This window comes from Hyla sarda, chromosome 6, assembly GCF_029499605.1.
Source record: "Hyla sarda isolate aHylSar1 chromosome 6, aHylSar1.hap1, whole genome shotgun sequence".
In the NCBI taxonomy this organism is placed as follows: domain Eukaryota; kingdom Metazoa; phylum Chordata; class Amphibia; order Anura; family Hylidae; genus Hyla; species Hyla sarda.
In genome coordinates this window covers 269,341,119-269,357,532 of record NC_079194.1, presented here as the reverse complement: position 1 = coordinate 269,357,532, position 16,414 = coordinate 269,341,119, and the positions used below count along the sequence as shown (strand labels likewise).

Sequence of the window (16,414 nt, the reverse complement as noted above, 5' to 3'; positions counted from 1 at the left end):
CCCCTGAATTGATAGCTGTCTGACAGAGTAAAACCCATGACAGCATAATACTCAACCCAAAGCAGCCCGGAGCATGCACCTTGTATCAACAACCTACATCCCACCTAAGAAACCTGCAAGCACATCCCCAGGTAACCAGAGCTTATACCCAGCATAACGCAGATGCCGCCTAAGCATCTGTAATGGCATTATAACGTACAGTGAAACAACATATGCACAGAACAAAACTATCTAGCAGTCAATACTGTAATAAAGTATGCAGAGTGTGCAGGCAGCGGAAGCAAAACCTTACCCAAACAATAGTTTGCAGAGCATGCGGCAGCGAAAGCGACATCTTACTTAGTAATATGGAAACTATGCTGAGCGTGCTGGCAGCGGAAGCGAACTTACCCTACTTAAATAACTTACATTACTTACTGATAATGCAGAGCGTGCGGGCAGCGAAAACGTCCCCTGCCCCTGTGACTTAACAGAAACAAACACTGTATGGTTAGCCTAAGAACACCGGTGAGCCGGCACTTACCCACCAACGCTGCACTGAAACTAAAGTAACACAGGACCTCTGGACCGGAACCAGAAGTGAGGAGACGAGTGAGCTCACTTGCAGCCAGCCACACAAAGGAAAACTGCAAAACGCAACACCCGCCCTGAGGTATCGTAATGAGGGGGTTTATATAGTGATCAGCCCCTCCCTCAAATACAGCCTTTCATACATCTTATTACATGCATGTGTGGCCTCCAATATGTTGGCCGGACCACCCAATCCCTTAATTGCAGGATGAATAAACATCGACAGAATATAAGGAACCAATTTCTCCTGTGGGGATTGTCCAGACATTGTGCCCTTCAACACTCTGCCGAAACTAACCCTATTACTATTATGCCCATTGACCAAATTCCAGAGCTCTCAACAAACCGATTTGAACTGCTTAAAAAAACGTAAAGTAGTCTGGATTTATAAGTTGTCCACGATTACTCAGAAAGGGTTAAATGAAATCATAGAAACCATTCTCTGATTCCACATTTTGGCTTTTCCACCTATGTGCCTGTGTTTTTCACATATGTTGCAAGTCTGTATTTCAACATCATTACCGTTTCACAACATCTGTATCATTTTCCACATTCCTTTTATCCCCTGTTGGTCGATGCTCATAACGTTTATCTTCCTTTTACCATTTATATTGTCCTGATCAGTTGTTGCATATGTGCATTGTACATAATTAGCATATCAGTATTTCTAGTTTAGCTTCCACTTACATTGTGCATATAACTTATAATACAGTTGCCTCATATATATTTTTTTTATATTTTTTTCATATTATACTTACCATTTGGTGCCCTTTATTCTGCCTTTTCCAGCATATGCTTTGCACCTATCCAGCAGACCGTGTCCGGTGGTCTGCCCGATACTAAAACCGTTCGTTTATACTATTCCTACTTACTAGCATCTCCGGAGCACACTTTTTAAATACCGCTTCTACTTCCCGATGCTCATTTACACTCATCGGCGCGTGGGGCGTGCGGTGTCATTGTCAACTTTACACCCAGTCCTTTATATATAACATATAATTTCTCCGACATACCTAGGGCATCTCTGTCATCTTTTTTACGGCACACAATCCTCTTATGCGGCGCTTAAGAGTTTGAACCAATAAAAATCATTATATATTTTAAATAGGGGTCTCCAACTGTTTTTAAAATGCTGCATATTACATAATTGAAATTCGCATGCAATTTTATGCTGCCCAAGGCTGCTATGATGTGTTGATATTATTTTTAAATGTATTACTTCTTTTAAACAGTTGATAATGTGTTTTCATCTTAATTAAGTTTTTATATGCCTCTGGTCACATGTGACCCTGTGACTCGGTAGGATTTGTCCTCCATATGTATATATACGAGTGTATTACTGAATGTGCCTATGCCTAACGAAGAACCCATATGGGGTTTGAAACTTTAATGTTGCATATATGTAATAAAGATTATTTTTTGGATAAAGAAGCCAAATGAAGCATCCTTTCATCAACTTGTCCACATTGGCTGAGTCCCCTTTTCTATGTGGATCCCTGCCAGGACACAGAGTTTGTTGCATTACTATACTTGATCGGACTGATCTTCGGTGGACATCGCGGCTGCTCTACTCTCACCTGCAAGTCTATAGGCGATCACAGCTCTCAACAACAACAACAACAAAGGGTAAGTGCATTTGATCACTTACAACCTCACTTGCATATTAAAGTTATTATACTAGGAGTGCACCCTTGTTTTTTCTTCTATTTTTCCCTATGACGAACATTTTAACACATGAGTGGTTTATGATTAATACAAATGTATAGGCACATACAGCTTGATTTATAGGTACAACTGGGGCATGCTTGTGCTCTCCTAGGTTGCGCGCACGCCAGAGCTCTCAGATTTAAAGGGCCAGTGCGCTCGTAATTATGACATACACCTGCATCTTTTCTATAAATACCTGCACCTCCCACTAACCCCTGCTGGATCTTTGTTTGCCATTTGTGCCTTAGAGAAAGCGTTTTGTCCTTGCCTTGTTCCAGATCCCTTGTTCTGTGACATGACCTTGCTCCTGTGCCGCCTGCCTTTTGACCTCCTGCCAAAGCCATGACAAAATATATTCAAAAGAACCTACAGATGGATCCTGATAAGCTGAGTGCGGTATTGGATTGGCCTCGTCCTACTGGTCTACGGGCTATTCAACGCTTTTTGGGATTTGCCAATTATTATAGTCAGTTCATTCCACATTTATCTTCCTTAGATTATGGCTCTCACTAAGAAGAACTCTAACCCCAAGACTTGGCCTCCTGAAACCGAAAAGGCCTTTACTCGCTTAAAGTCTGCATTTGCCTCTGCTCCAGTGCTTTCAAGACCTGATCCTGAGAAACCCTTTATTTTGGAGGTAGATGCTTCATCCGTATGAGCCGGTGCTGTTCTTACCCAGAAAAACTCCAAGGGCAAGATTGTAACCTGTGGTTTCTTTTCTAAGACTTTCTTGCCTGCAGAGAGGAACTACTCTATTGGAAATCAGGAACTTCTAACTATTAAGCTTGCCTTGAAAAAGTGGCGACATTTATTAGAAGGTTCTTCTCATCTGGTCTACATTTATTCAGACCATAAGCGTCTCCTATATCTCCAGTCTGCTCAGTGATTGAACCCTCGCCAGGCTAGATGGTCTCTTTTCTTTTCCAGATTAAATTTCTTCATTCATTTCCACCCTGCTAACAAGAACGTCAGAGCCTATGCTCTTTCCAGGTCTTCCGATGTCGTAGGTTTGGACTCCAATCGCTCAGGAGAAAAAAATATGCCATGGTGTGATCTCTGCAGCTCCTGCCGATCGTCGGCAAGTTACCCCTGGGAAGTCCTTTGTGCCTATTCAACTGAGATGTAAAGTCTTAAATTTGGGACATTCTTCTTTGCTGGCTGGTCACCCTGGAATACGAAAGACTTTTCAACTAATCTCCCGGCATTACTGGTAGCCGCACATTGAACGAGATATCACCAATTTTCTGTTCCTGTGCTACCTGTGCCGTGACAAATTCCTCGGCAGAAACCTGCGGGACTCTCACGGCCATTCCGGAGACTCCCTGGTCTCGCATAGCTATGGACCTTTTGAACCCCAAAAAGAGGGGGAGACCAAAGGGGGGGGGGGGGGATACGTCGAGTGCTCTGACCAGACATGCTGGCCATGAGTGCTTTCCTTCTCTGCACTCCTCAGCCGACGGGGCCAGGATTCGCATCGCAGGACGTGCCCGTGTGCAAATCCCAGCCAATCACTCACCTCCGCTCTCTGCTGTCCCTTCTGTTCTCTCGCAGCACTGGTGCTCCTGCCACCGTCTCCTAGGGAGCGCGAACCAGAGCTCTCATATTTAAAGGGCCAGTGAGCCCGTAATTATGATATGCACCTGCATCTTAACAAGTACCTGCACCTCCCACTAACCCCTGCTGAATCTTTTTTTGCCATTTGTGCCTGAGAGAAAGCTTTTTGTCCTTGCCTTGCCGTGTTGCATACCCCTTGTTCCGTGACTACCATGTGTGTTACACACTACTGCCCTGAGTCTTACAGTATCTCTGGTTGTCAGTAGATGTCTGCCGGTGTTAAAATGCAGACAGATGTATTTGAAGATACAGTGGCTTTTTCCTAGCGTGCCAAAAATTATCTCTTTTTGGGGAGTAGCAACAGTATTGGTGACAGTATCTCAAAATAGTGAAGAACCTGAAGACAGTGAAGGAAACGGTTTTTGTAAATAAAGAAAATTTGTAAATATTTACAAAATTCTTCTTTTGGCATTGAAAACAGAATCCTCTACACAGTTAAGAATTGTTTTTTTTTTTCAAACTGAATAAAGTTTTAAACTTTTGCCCCCCAAAAATGTTTTTGTAAACTTTTGAAAGTTTAAAAGCAGCACGGTGGCTCAGTGGTTAGCACTGTCGCCTTGTCATGGTGGGGTCCTAGGTTACAAATCCACCAAGGACAGCATCTAAATTAAGTTTGTATGTTCTCATGTTTGCGTAGGTTTTTTAAGGCCTGGCTAGAAGCAGTAGCTTCCCTTTTTTGGGGGGGGGATCATGGGTTGTGTATGCGTAGGCCTGGTTAAAACTACCAGCAGCAAGGGTAAGGCTGGACAAGAGGGATGTAGTTCCCAGCAGACAGCAGGAGGTTTAAAAATATAGATTTTTCAAATTGTGCCAGGCGGCCCAGGCCTGGCTGGGGGTAGCAGCAGCAAGGGTGAGGCGGGACTAGGGAGACTTGTAGATGCCAGCTGACAGCAGGATGTTTGAAAATTCTGATTAGAATCAGCAATATGGACTAGAGGGACTTGTAGTGGCCAGAGGAGGTGGACTGGTAAGAGTTTTAGTAGCCTGCGTACAGCAGGAGGTTCAAAATTGATTTATTTAACATTTTTGCCAGGGAGCCTAGGCATTGCTGGAAGTAGCAGCAGCAAGGGTTTTGGCGGACTGGTAGGACTGGAAATATCAAGCATACAGCAGGAGTAGGTGGCTGGTAAGAGTTGTATTAGCCTGCGTGCAGCAGCAGGTTCAGAATTGATTTATTTCAGATTTTGTAAGGCAGCTTGGCCTGGATGGAAGTAGCAGCAGCAAGGGTGATGGCGGACTAGTGGGGCTGATAATATCCTGCATACAGCAGGAGGAGGCAGATTGGATGGAAGTAGCAGCAGCAAGGGTGATGGCGGACTAGTGGGGCTGATAATATCCTGCATACAGCAGGAGTAGGCAGATTGGATAGTAGCTATAGTAGCCTGTGTACAGGAGGAAGTTCAAAAATGTTTTTTTTTTTTTTGTTAGTCTTTTTCTTTTGCCAGGTAGCCTAGGCCTGGCTGGAAGAAGCAGCAACAAGAGTGAGGCCAGACTACAGAGACTACTAGTAGCCTGCGTAGTGCAGGAGGTTCAAAAATTGTTTGTTCTAGTTTGTTTTACCAGTGTATCAATATGGAAAACAATATAAGGACATTACATTCTACAGCTGCTGTGATTGTTATAAAGACAGTTGAGCATATTAACAGTTTATTGCATATCTACCTTTAGAATTTGGAGTAAGTGAATCAGTGAAAGAAGTTACATTACACTGTGTGTATAACTGGTATTACTAGTGTACAATTTAATAAAATATTTGCCATCTGGAAAATTTGGCCAGGCTCAGGCCTGGCTAGAAGTTGAAGCAGGAAGGGTTAGGCCAGACTAGATGGGTTATAGTATCTAGCGGACAGCAGGAGGTTTAAAAATTGAGTTTTTTAAATAAAATTTTGCAATGCATGCACTGTTCTGCAAACCGACAACTGCATGGAATGGCCCTCCTTCTGCACCACATAATTGTGCACATCAAGAAATAGTGTTAGCTGTAGCCACCAGACAGCAGGCATTGGTGGACAAGGGATACTTGTAGCCAGGCCTTTTGATGCCTTTCCATCTACTTAATTCCTAAAGTCGGGCCCTCGCTGTGCCTTACCTTCTCTCTGCAGATACAGCACTGTGTCTTGTTTCCTGCATCTGGTAAGATACTAAAAAATTTCCACACAGCAGGATACCATAAAGAGATAGGTATACCACCACTTGGCTGTGCCCCTGTTATAGAAGGTTTTTTTCTCAGGCCTGCAGATTGAGCACCAGCATTGCCATCACCTGCTCCTGAGCTGCTCAAGCCAACAGGCCTGCTAACATTTTTATCCTTAAACACCTCTCCATCACCCCACCACTTTTCTCAGTAAGAATCTTTAATGTGTGTTCGTGGCCTACTTGTTCCCCGTCAGCACATCCACCATGATGCCTTACAGTATTTCGCCATACCTACCACCACCACAAGTGCTATGCTCGGCCTCTGCATCCCCCTCAACCACTTCAGCAACATGCTCCAAAGGCCTCTAGGAAGGACATTTCCACTGGGTCATGTGTTTGTAGACAAGGAGGAATCCACTGACAGATGGCTCACTATCATATCATCAAACTCTTCTCCCTACTCCTCAGAAGACCTATGACTCACCCAGTCCAGAACCTGTGAAACCACAAAACCTCTGGGTTGGGATAGCTGACGTGGCAGCTATTTCTACCTTCAGGTACCTGGCTGCTGTTGATGCTACCTGTGACATTGCAGGGGTCTTTTGTCCTCTGTCCTTTTCAAAAATTCCTTTACCAGATATATTGTTTTCGGTTTAGTTTGATCTTTTTTGGGGGATTTTCACTCATCTACTAATAAACGCTACCTTCAACACTTTGAACTGAGTTGTTATCTTGCAACCAGGTAGGTATAAGGCAAGTTTGATCAAACCAAGAATATGAATGTACAGTCACATTACAAACCTAATGCGTGTTTAATGTATACATTTTTAATTTCGTTGCTATGTCACAACCAGGAAGATATAATGTGTGTTTGATAAAACCAAGAATATACATGTACAATGGCTTTACAATACTAACTTGTGTTGAATGCACACATTCTAAATTGCAATGCTATGTCACAACAAGGTACATATATTGTATGTTTGATTAAACCAAGGGGTCTGGATGGATTTTTGGAGAATAATAACATTACAGGTTATGGATTGTAGATCTATATCAACTCAGTAGGGACTCATTAGGGTTATAGGTTGAACTTGATGGACTCTGGTCTTTTTATGACCTTATGAATTATGTAATATACACATACCTTGGCTTTATAAGGCTAATGCGCTTAGCAGCTATGTAAAAAAAAAAAAAAATATATATATATATATATACACACTTGTGCAGAGACTTTGCAATACAAATATGTGTTTAATGCGCACATTTTTAATTGAGCTGCTATGTCACAACCAGGTAGATATAATGTGTGTTTGATAAAACCAAGAATATACACATACAGTGGCTTTACAAGGCTAATATTTGTTAAATGCACACATTTTAAATTGCGCTGCTATGTCACAACCAGGTAGATATAATACGTGTTTGATACAGTGGCCTGTTTGATACAGTGGCTTTACAAGGCCAATGCGTGTTGTATGTACATGCTTTTTAGTGCGTTGCTATGTCACAACCAGGTAGATATAATGTTTTGTCAGGTTTTGCGACAGAATTTCTGTCTGCGACAGAATATGCGCCAGAATTTGCACCAGAATTTTTTTAAAACCTACCAACTCTCCATTTTACTAAGAAAACACTAAAAATGGGCGTGGCCATTAGGAAAATTAAAAGGGGCGTGTCCCTGACATTTTCACAAAAAAACAACATATTTACTAAGGTTTCCACAGAAAATGTAGTGGATTTCAGATGTTTCAAAAATAGAGAAAAGGCCTCACTGAAATATAGTAGCACACCAAAAAAATCATCAATCCAATTTTATTAAAGACAAAAAAATTTTGTTTACAAAAAATAACACCATATTACACACTTAGTAGTTCATCAATTAATGGCATAAACCACATTAAAACATTTAAAAAGTCTGGCTCACAGAAGCCAGTGCACAACCTAGGGGAGGGGCCATGAACCCCCTCACCTAAACTGACACCCTTCCTCATATACTGTAGATAAATTCAATAGTAAATATACTAATCATCTGTCCAACCTATATAAAGATATGCAGTACAATAATCAATCATGTGACTCATAAGGTGCAAAATCATATGCAGTGTGTCATATAAAGTGCCTGATGGCTATGCAATAACAGAGTAACAAACCGGTAGTAATATCAAGTCACAATCATGAAAAGTGCAGCTAGAGACAATTTGCTAATACTTGCATATCATAATTACCCATGTCAGAAGTGAGCTTCCCAGACCGGAGTAGAGCTAGTTTAAGCAGTACAAAGTAAGGGAGGACGGGGTCACCAAGAACCCCACGCGTTCCGTTACCTAAATGGCAACTTCCTTAGGGGTGTTGTGTTGTAGTGGGCATAGAACGTTTATATATACATAGTCATTGATTAAACATACCCTGCAGGTGTAATTAAGATGGTGTCCATGTGCTTGTGTGTGGCCGGCCACTCTGCATCTCTGCCATGCACCCGGATATGATGCGATACACTCAACCTGCGTTCAAATGGAACGCATGGTGACAGGCATCGTTGCCAATGCGCATAAGTGCATATGATGCGATATGCTCAGCCCGCGCTCATTGGAACGCACGATGAGATGCATCGCTGTCCATGAGCATGCGCACAAAGGCAATAGTATGCACATGCACATAGGATGTAGAGACGTATCAATCTGCATCCAAGTGGAACGCAGGGTGATATATATCACTAGTGTGGTGTGCATGCCCATTAGTATCAATACATACATCTATGCCTGGATCACTTAAGAACATATGTTCTGTATTGGGCGCCCAAGAAGGAATTAGGTACATAAAAAATACATATAAGTATGTCCAGGTGCTTGATTTCAAAAGGATGAAACACATAGGTAACACATCAGCAATGATAATAAAGTTATAAATATAAGTTTTGTATAAGATCATTATTCCTATACCATCAAGTTAGTGTTATTAAACACATAATTATGACCCCTAATGGACAATAAATAACACAGTGGTTGTAACCCCTAGCAACCTATCTCTTGCAAAATTCTTTAAAGCCAAGGTACAAATACAGATATGGATATGTAAGCCTCACATAATATTTATATTTTTACGAAGACCAAAAATATATATTATAATCAAAAGTCAAGAAAAAAGCCATATCTATATCAATACTGATAAGTTTAAAATACCATATTTAGACATGTATATATACACATACTAAAAGAATTCATCACTATGTTCAAACTCCTATGGATAAATAAATCAGTAACCCCTAGCAACCAGTTTTGTCTCTTGAGTCCATTTTTTAAAAAGCATTATATATAACACACTGTTATTGTCACCATTTATGTCTCCTAGCCAACAGTCACTATCTCAAGTCACCAAAATTGTATTTTAATTGCTGTTCATGTATCATCAAAATTGATACTTAATATCTTAGACACGTGATACCCTTAGCAGCCAGTAAGTAACCCTGTATGTTACGGTAGCCAATAACAACCAATCCATTACAAGATACCTATATATACCAAAACTTATAAAACCACTCTATGTTCAAATCATGATTTATTTCTTATTTCCAATATTTTAACAATTCACTTAGCATTATAATAGAAAAGTGTGGAAGAAAAAGTGAATATCACCCAATAAAGAGAAAAAAGAAATTCGTGAAAAGAGATGGAAGATTTCTTATACAACAATTAGAGGCATCATTAGATAGCAAATGTTTAATATATAAGTCATGTCTTCGAGTGTGGGTAACTCTGGTAAAGCTATCAATAGCTACTCTTCTGGGTCTATGTCCTGATGATCAAACATTGCTATACTAATGATCCTCCATTGTTACAGCCTATGAAATCAAGCACCACACATGAACTCTATCAGCCTACGATAATAGTTTCAGCACATGGACATAGCCACAATTTCCCAGAAAGAGTAATCTCATGAATTAGCATGTATCCATCTGTGTATAGGATACCAGATATGTTAACCTGCAGAGCTGGGTATGATACTAACCCATGTGTGCAAGAGGATGTTAAATGCTAAAGATACTTCACACTTTTATGCTATATACATAAAAAATTTTAAGAAAAAATCAATATCATAATATATAACAATAATACGTGGACATACTGCCAAAATGGTCTGGAGGTGGACACAGACAGAATTATATGTAGCAGTTCCATAACCATGTCCCACTAGTTGTTGTTCACAACCTTGTGGATTTCAGCTGAGGAAAATGTAGGAAAACCTTGGGAAATATTGTGGAAAAAAATTGTAGGGAAGTAAAACCCACAAAAAGAACTCCACTCCACTTCAGGGCCAACGTGTGTTTGATAAAACCAACAATTTACACGTACAGTGGCTTTACAAGGTGTTGCAATGTTATGTTACAACTGGCAGGTATACTGTGTGCATGATTAATCTCTGAAAATGTGAGTAGAGGTGCTAAGCTGTGTTTATGGCATTTTAAAATATGTATTGCTATCATACAGGTCAGCCACAGCTTTGCTCATCTCAGTAATTGTTTAGTTTTTTTTGTATGAGCCTTGAAAAAGGCTTGCTGTGATTTGGGGTACACTGTGAGGCTTTTGTTGGAATGGACAGGTGGTCCCCATAAGATCAGCCTACAGATCAAGGCTATGAATGATTTGAAGGATTTGTGCTAAGCCTGCTGTAAAGGGTATTCATAGGATAAGGCTTTTGGGATTTGCAGTATTCAGGCTCTTGTTCTAATACATTGTCTTTCTGCCTGTATCTCTGTCTGTCTCTGTCTGCTTTTCTCTCTCTGACTGCACCAAGCGCAATTCTGCAAACTTTAAAAACCGTGTAAAAGTTCCTACACCCTTGCTGTCTCCTATTGGCCTTTGTAGCTTATTGACCAATAAACCAGCAAATCGTATGATAAACTGGGTTCAAGAGAACAAAGAACGATGTCCAGCACAGCCAAAAGCTTGAATGCTAAGTGCTTTATTTTAGACACAGCAACATACAGGGAGATAGCAGTGACGCGTTTTGATCAGCTAAGCGATCTTAGTCATACTGATACGTCTATCTGAATGTTGGAAGTCCTATATAGGGGAGGTGTCATAGGCACAGGTGTGTCCAAAATAGACACACCTGTGTGTCAGACATACCCCCAGACAGGAAAAACAAACACCTTTACCAAAGGAGTGATAACATAAAAACAGGACATAACTTCATGTGGTTATGCAAACAATTGCAGACTCTGTTATTGAAATAAAAGATGGTACCTCCTACATGCATATATATATATATATATATATATATATATATCGTCATATTATTTTTATATTAGCTTTAATTTTTATTGTTATTTCTGTATTTATGTGAAGGACTTGACATGAGAGAAGTACTTTAGGAACTTAAAGGAATGTATGATAGAGTCTCATTAATTATGGGGCTAGTATACTTGGGTCATGCGTATGGGAAGTATTTTAATAGTGTAGGATTACATCCTGAATTTTATTAAGGCCCATAGGATGTCTACTCTCAAGACGCATAATCCAGTATACTTCTCTATCTAGAAGTTTTTGTCTGTGATCGCCCCCTCTTATTGGGGCCATAACTCTCTCGATGCCCTGGAGCCCGAGGGAGTCATAACTGCCACCATGTTTTTCTGCACAGTGTTGGCTGATCATGGAAACGTGTCGTGAGTTAAAATGCTTAACATCTGATAGATGCTTCCTGATTCTAACTTTTAGGGGGCAGGTAGTGCACCCCACATATTGCATATTACACTCCCGACACGTTACCAAGTATACCACATAAGATGTGTTGCAGCTTATGTATTGCTTGATTACATGTGTTTCATTTCTTGCAGTGGAAACAAATTCTTTCGAGATGTGCATAATGCTGCAACATGTACATCTATTGTGGCCGCACTTATATGAGCCAGTGGTACTCAACTACGTGGCTGATTTTGGATTATTAGAGGGAAAAAGGCTTGGGGACACCATCTGTCCTATGGTTGGCGCTTTTTTAGGGACACATCTGTAACCTCCACTCAGCACAGATCTGTACATGGGATCACTGCTAATAATCGGCATATATTTATCAATGATTTTCGTGATTTCCCTGTACTGTGCACTGTACTGAGTGACAAAGGTGACAGGTTGTTGGTCTTCCTTCGTCTCTATTTTACTATGTGACAAGAGGTCAGACCTATTCTTGGCTTTCGCCACATTAATGGCATGTGTTACATGCCATTTCTTGTATCCTCGCATGAGTAATCGCGCCCCCACAGCATTGGCTTCTGTTTCAAAATCTGCATCCAGTGTGCAATTCCGTCTGGCTCGCACCATCTCCCCTACAGGCAAGTTCTTCGCCACATGGGGGGGATGGCACGAAGCCGCATGTAAGATGGTATTAGCAGCACTGGGTTTACAGAAGGATCGTGTAATTATGCTGCCCGTTGAGGGCGACCTCGTCAGATTCACGTCTAGAAATTAGACTTCGCTACCGCCTTCCATAACTGTAAAATGTAAATTAGCTTCATTCGCATTAAGATAAGCTGGGAAGGTCTTAATGGCTGCTACATCTGACCCCCAAATAAACAGGAGGTCATCGATGTAGCGGCCATACCATTGGATGTGAAGACCAAAGGGGTTATGGGGAGAGAAGAGTGTCCCCCTCTCCCACCAACACATGTAGATGTTGGCGAGGGAGGGGGAGAACTTCGCCCCCATCGAGGCTCCGGTGGTCTGCAGGAAGAAATCTACATGTGTTGGTGGGAGAGGGGGACACTCTTCTCTCCCCATAACCCCTTCAGTCTTCACATCCAATGTAAAGTACTTCTCTCATGTCAAGTCCTTCACATAAATACAGAAATAACAATAAAAATGAAAGTTAATATAAAAATAATATGAAGATATATATATATATATATATATATATATATATATATACACATGTAGGAGGTACCATCTTTTATTTCAATAAGAGTCTGCTATTGTTTGCATAACCACATGAAGGATACGCATATTATGATCATACTGCTTTAATCTTACCAATTTTGTATTGGTTTGCGTTTCCTTTATTGTTCACTAGCTAGTGTTGCTCACGAATATTCGCAATTCGAATATTATTCGCGAATATCGCATATTCACGAATTCGCGAATTTCGCGAATATAGCGCTATATATTCGTAATTACGAATATTCGTTTTTGTTTTTTTTCACAGTACACATCACAGTGATCATCCCTCTCTGCTTCCAGCTTGTGTGGTGTAAAGAAGGCTGTAATACTACTGTGTGAGACTGGCGTGCGAAAATTCGCATATGCGAATTTTCGCATATGCTAAGTTTCGCATATACGAATATTCACATATGTTAACTTTCGCATACGCGAAATTTTGCATATGCGAAAATAAAACAAGAATATAACGAATATGCGAATATTCGCGAATATATGACGAATATTCGTCCATATATTCGCGAATATTCGCGAATTCGAATATGGCCTATGCCGCTCAACACTATTCACTACACATGTACATGTATTTCATTTTTATACATTTGTAATGGATTTTATAATTATATCTATTTAGTTACTTATGTAATTTTATGATTATTACTGTACATTAGGATTTACCAAAAGATGTAATGTACTACGTTATGTCCTGTTTTTATGTTATCACTCCTTTGGTAAAGATGTTTGTTTTTCCTGTGTGGTGGTATGTCTGGCACACAGGTGTGTTTATTTTGGACACACCTGTGCCTATGACACCTCCCCTATATAGGACTTCAAACATTCAGATAGACGTATCAGTATGACTAAGATCGCTTAGCCGATCGAAATTCGTCACTGCTATCTCGCTGTATGTTGCGGTGTCTGAAATAAAGCACTTAGCATTCAAGCTTTTGGCTGCGCTGGACATCGTTCTTTGTTCTCTTGGATTAATATCAGCAGTGTTCGTGCTGAGTCCGTGCCGTGGCCGGCGGATATCGGAGGGGTGAGCTGGATTTACTCTTTGTGGATAACCTGGGTTATCATGTGATTTCCTGGTCACTCTGATGTCATTTCACCGACCCCTATGCTTTCTGCTTCCTCTGGGTGCCAAAACGCCATGTGTTCCATGTAATTTCACTCTTTTTCAAAGTTTGTCGAGCTGAGCGAAACTCATATTTCTGATTGAATCCGGGTTCATTGGGCTTGGCTCGCTCATCTCCACACCCAATTACTGGTCAATGGAAGCTTAACATGGCACTTTATAATCTTTGGGTATCGTAAAAAAAAAAAATTGTTGCTCTCCATGAAGATGGCCTAGGCTATAAGAAGATTGTGAAGACCCTTAAACTGAGCTGCGGCATGATGGGCAATACCATATAGCACTTGCACAGAAGCATGACAGCATATCATCGAGGTGAATAGAGGGACTGGGGCAAATCAGAGTGTCGGCAATGGAGCTGGAAAGATTCAAATTAGCAGAAGTAATTAGGTGTTTGTAGAGTTTGTAAATTTGAAATTTGTAGTCTTAAAATATGTTTTATAAACAAAACTTTATATATTTTTTTCTTAGCTCCGTTCCTCTGGTGCACAAGTGATACAAGACATGATCGTTGATGTCAGTTCTGTGAGCTCTTTGGATATATCTGGAAACGGTATGTAGTCAGGTAACTGGGTTACTAACTGAAAATACTGTAGAGGGTGTTTATTCATGCAACAAACTCAGATTGAGTTACAGTTACCAGTTGTCAGTTTGTTGCACCAATTATTTAACCCCTTGGCAACCCATGACTATTTTAATCTATCATGGTGCTGTTATAGGAGTACGCTGGTGGAAAACAATTTTTTTTTAATCAACTGGTGCCAGAAAGTTTAACAGATTTGTAAATTACTTCTATTTAAAAATCTTAATCCTTTAAGTACTTATCAGCTGCTGTTTACTACAGAGGAAGTTCTTTTCTTTTTGACTTTCTTTTCTGTCTGACCACAGTGCACTATGCTGACACCTCTGTCCATGTCAGGAACTGTCCAGAGCAAGATAGGTTTGCTATGGGGATTTGCTCCTGCTCTGGATAGTTCTTGACATGAACGGTGGGTCCCGGTTGCTACGGACAGCCAGGACCACGGCTAATGCTGGGAACCACCGATGAGGCCGATGTCCAGCATTTACCCTTTAGACGCCTAAAATTCAGGGTTAACTGTGTCGGTAGCTCAATGGAGCTCATCGGGAAATCCGCTGTGACATTGCAGATCCCGATCAGCTGAGTGAACGACGGGAGGGTGCTCACCTGCCTCCTTGTCGTCCGATCGGTGATCAGCTGCTCCATGCCTGCTCTGCAGGCTAGAGCAGCAGAGCGCCAATAACACTGATCAAAAAAAAAAAATGTTATGTAAAAAAAAAAGTGAATTAGCCTCTTCCCTATTAAAAATGTAAATCGCCCCCCTTTTCCCATTTAAAAAAAATAAATAAATAAATAAAAATAATCATATGTGGTACCACCGTGTGCGTAAATGTCCCAACTATATAAGGTTATCTAAACCACACAGTCGATGGTGTATAAAAAAAAAAAACAAAGTCCAAAATTGTGCATTTTTGGTCACTTCATATACTATAAAAAAAACTAATAAAAAGCGACCAAAAAGTCCTATCAAAACACCATTACCTATAAAAGTTACAGACCATGGCGCAAGAAATGAGCCCTCATATAGCCTCGTATGCGGAAAAATAAAGTTATAGGGGTCAGAAGATGACAATTTTAAACATACAAATGTTGCTGCATGTAGTTAGAATTTTTTTAAAGTAGTAAAATAAAATAAAACCTACATAAATTGGGTATCCTTGTGACCCTATGGACCTACAGAATAAAGTCATGTAATTTTTACCGAAAATTGCACTGTATAATAATGGAAGCCCCCCAAATTTACAAAATGATGGGTTTTTTTTTTTTCAATTTCATCCAACAAATATAATTTTTTTGGTTATGGGTCTGTAGGTGCAAAATTGAAAGCGCTATGATTTTTTAGAAGGGGAGGAGGAAAAAACAAAAGTGCAAAAACAAAAATTGGCCTGGTCCTTAAGGTCAAAATGGGCTTGGTCCTTAAAGGGTTAAAGGAGTATTCCGGTGAATTTTTTTTTTCCATATCAACTGTCTCCAGAAAGTTAAACAGATTTGTAAATTACTTCTATAATTTTTTTTAATCCTACCAGAACTTATCAGCTGCTGAAGTTGAGTTGTTCTTTTCTGTCTGACAACATTGCTCTCTGCTGACACCTCTGTCTGTCTTAGGAACTGTGCAAAGCAGGAGAGGTTTGCTATGGGGATTTGCTCTTACTCTGGACAGTTCCTGATACAGACAGAGGTGTCAGCAGAGAGCACTGTTGTCATACAGAAAAGAACAACTCAACTTCAGCAGCTGATAAGTGCTGG

At 40.5% G+C, this 16,414-nt stretch overlaps 1 protein-coding gene and 1 long non-coding RNA gene across 7 annotated transcripts in view; one reads left to right on the top strand and one right to left on the bottom strand.

Moving 5' to 3' along the window:
* Positions 1-16,414, top strand: part of LOC130277031 (capping protein, Arp2/3 and myosin-I linker protein 3-like) — a 530,598-nt gene that overhangs the window by 338,572 nt on the left and 175,612 nt on the right. For all 6 annotated transcript variants that reach the window (XM_056527256.1, XM_056527257.1, XM_056527255.1 and 3 more), the window contains one exon: positions 14,560-14,641. In XM_056527256.1, coding sequence (XP_056383231.1) covers positions 14,560-14,641 — 82 coding nt within the window. The remainder of the gene's footprint in view (positions 1-14,559; positions 14,642-16,414) is intronic.
* LOC130277040 (uncharacterized) overlaps positions 1-16,414 on the bottom strand; it is a 176,597-nt gene that overhangs the window by 50,611 nt on the left and 109,572 nt on the right. The gene's annotated exons all lie outside the window — the stretch shown is intronic.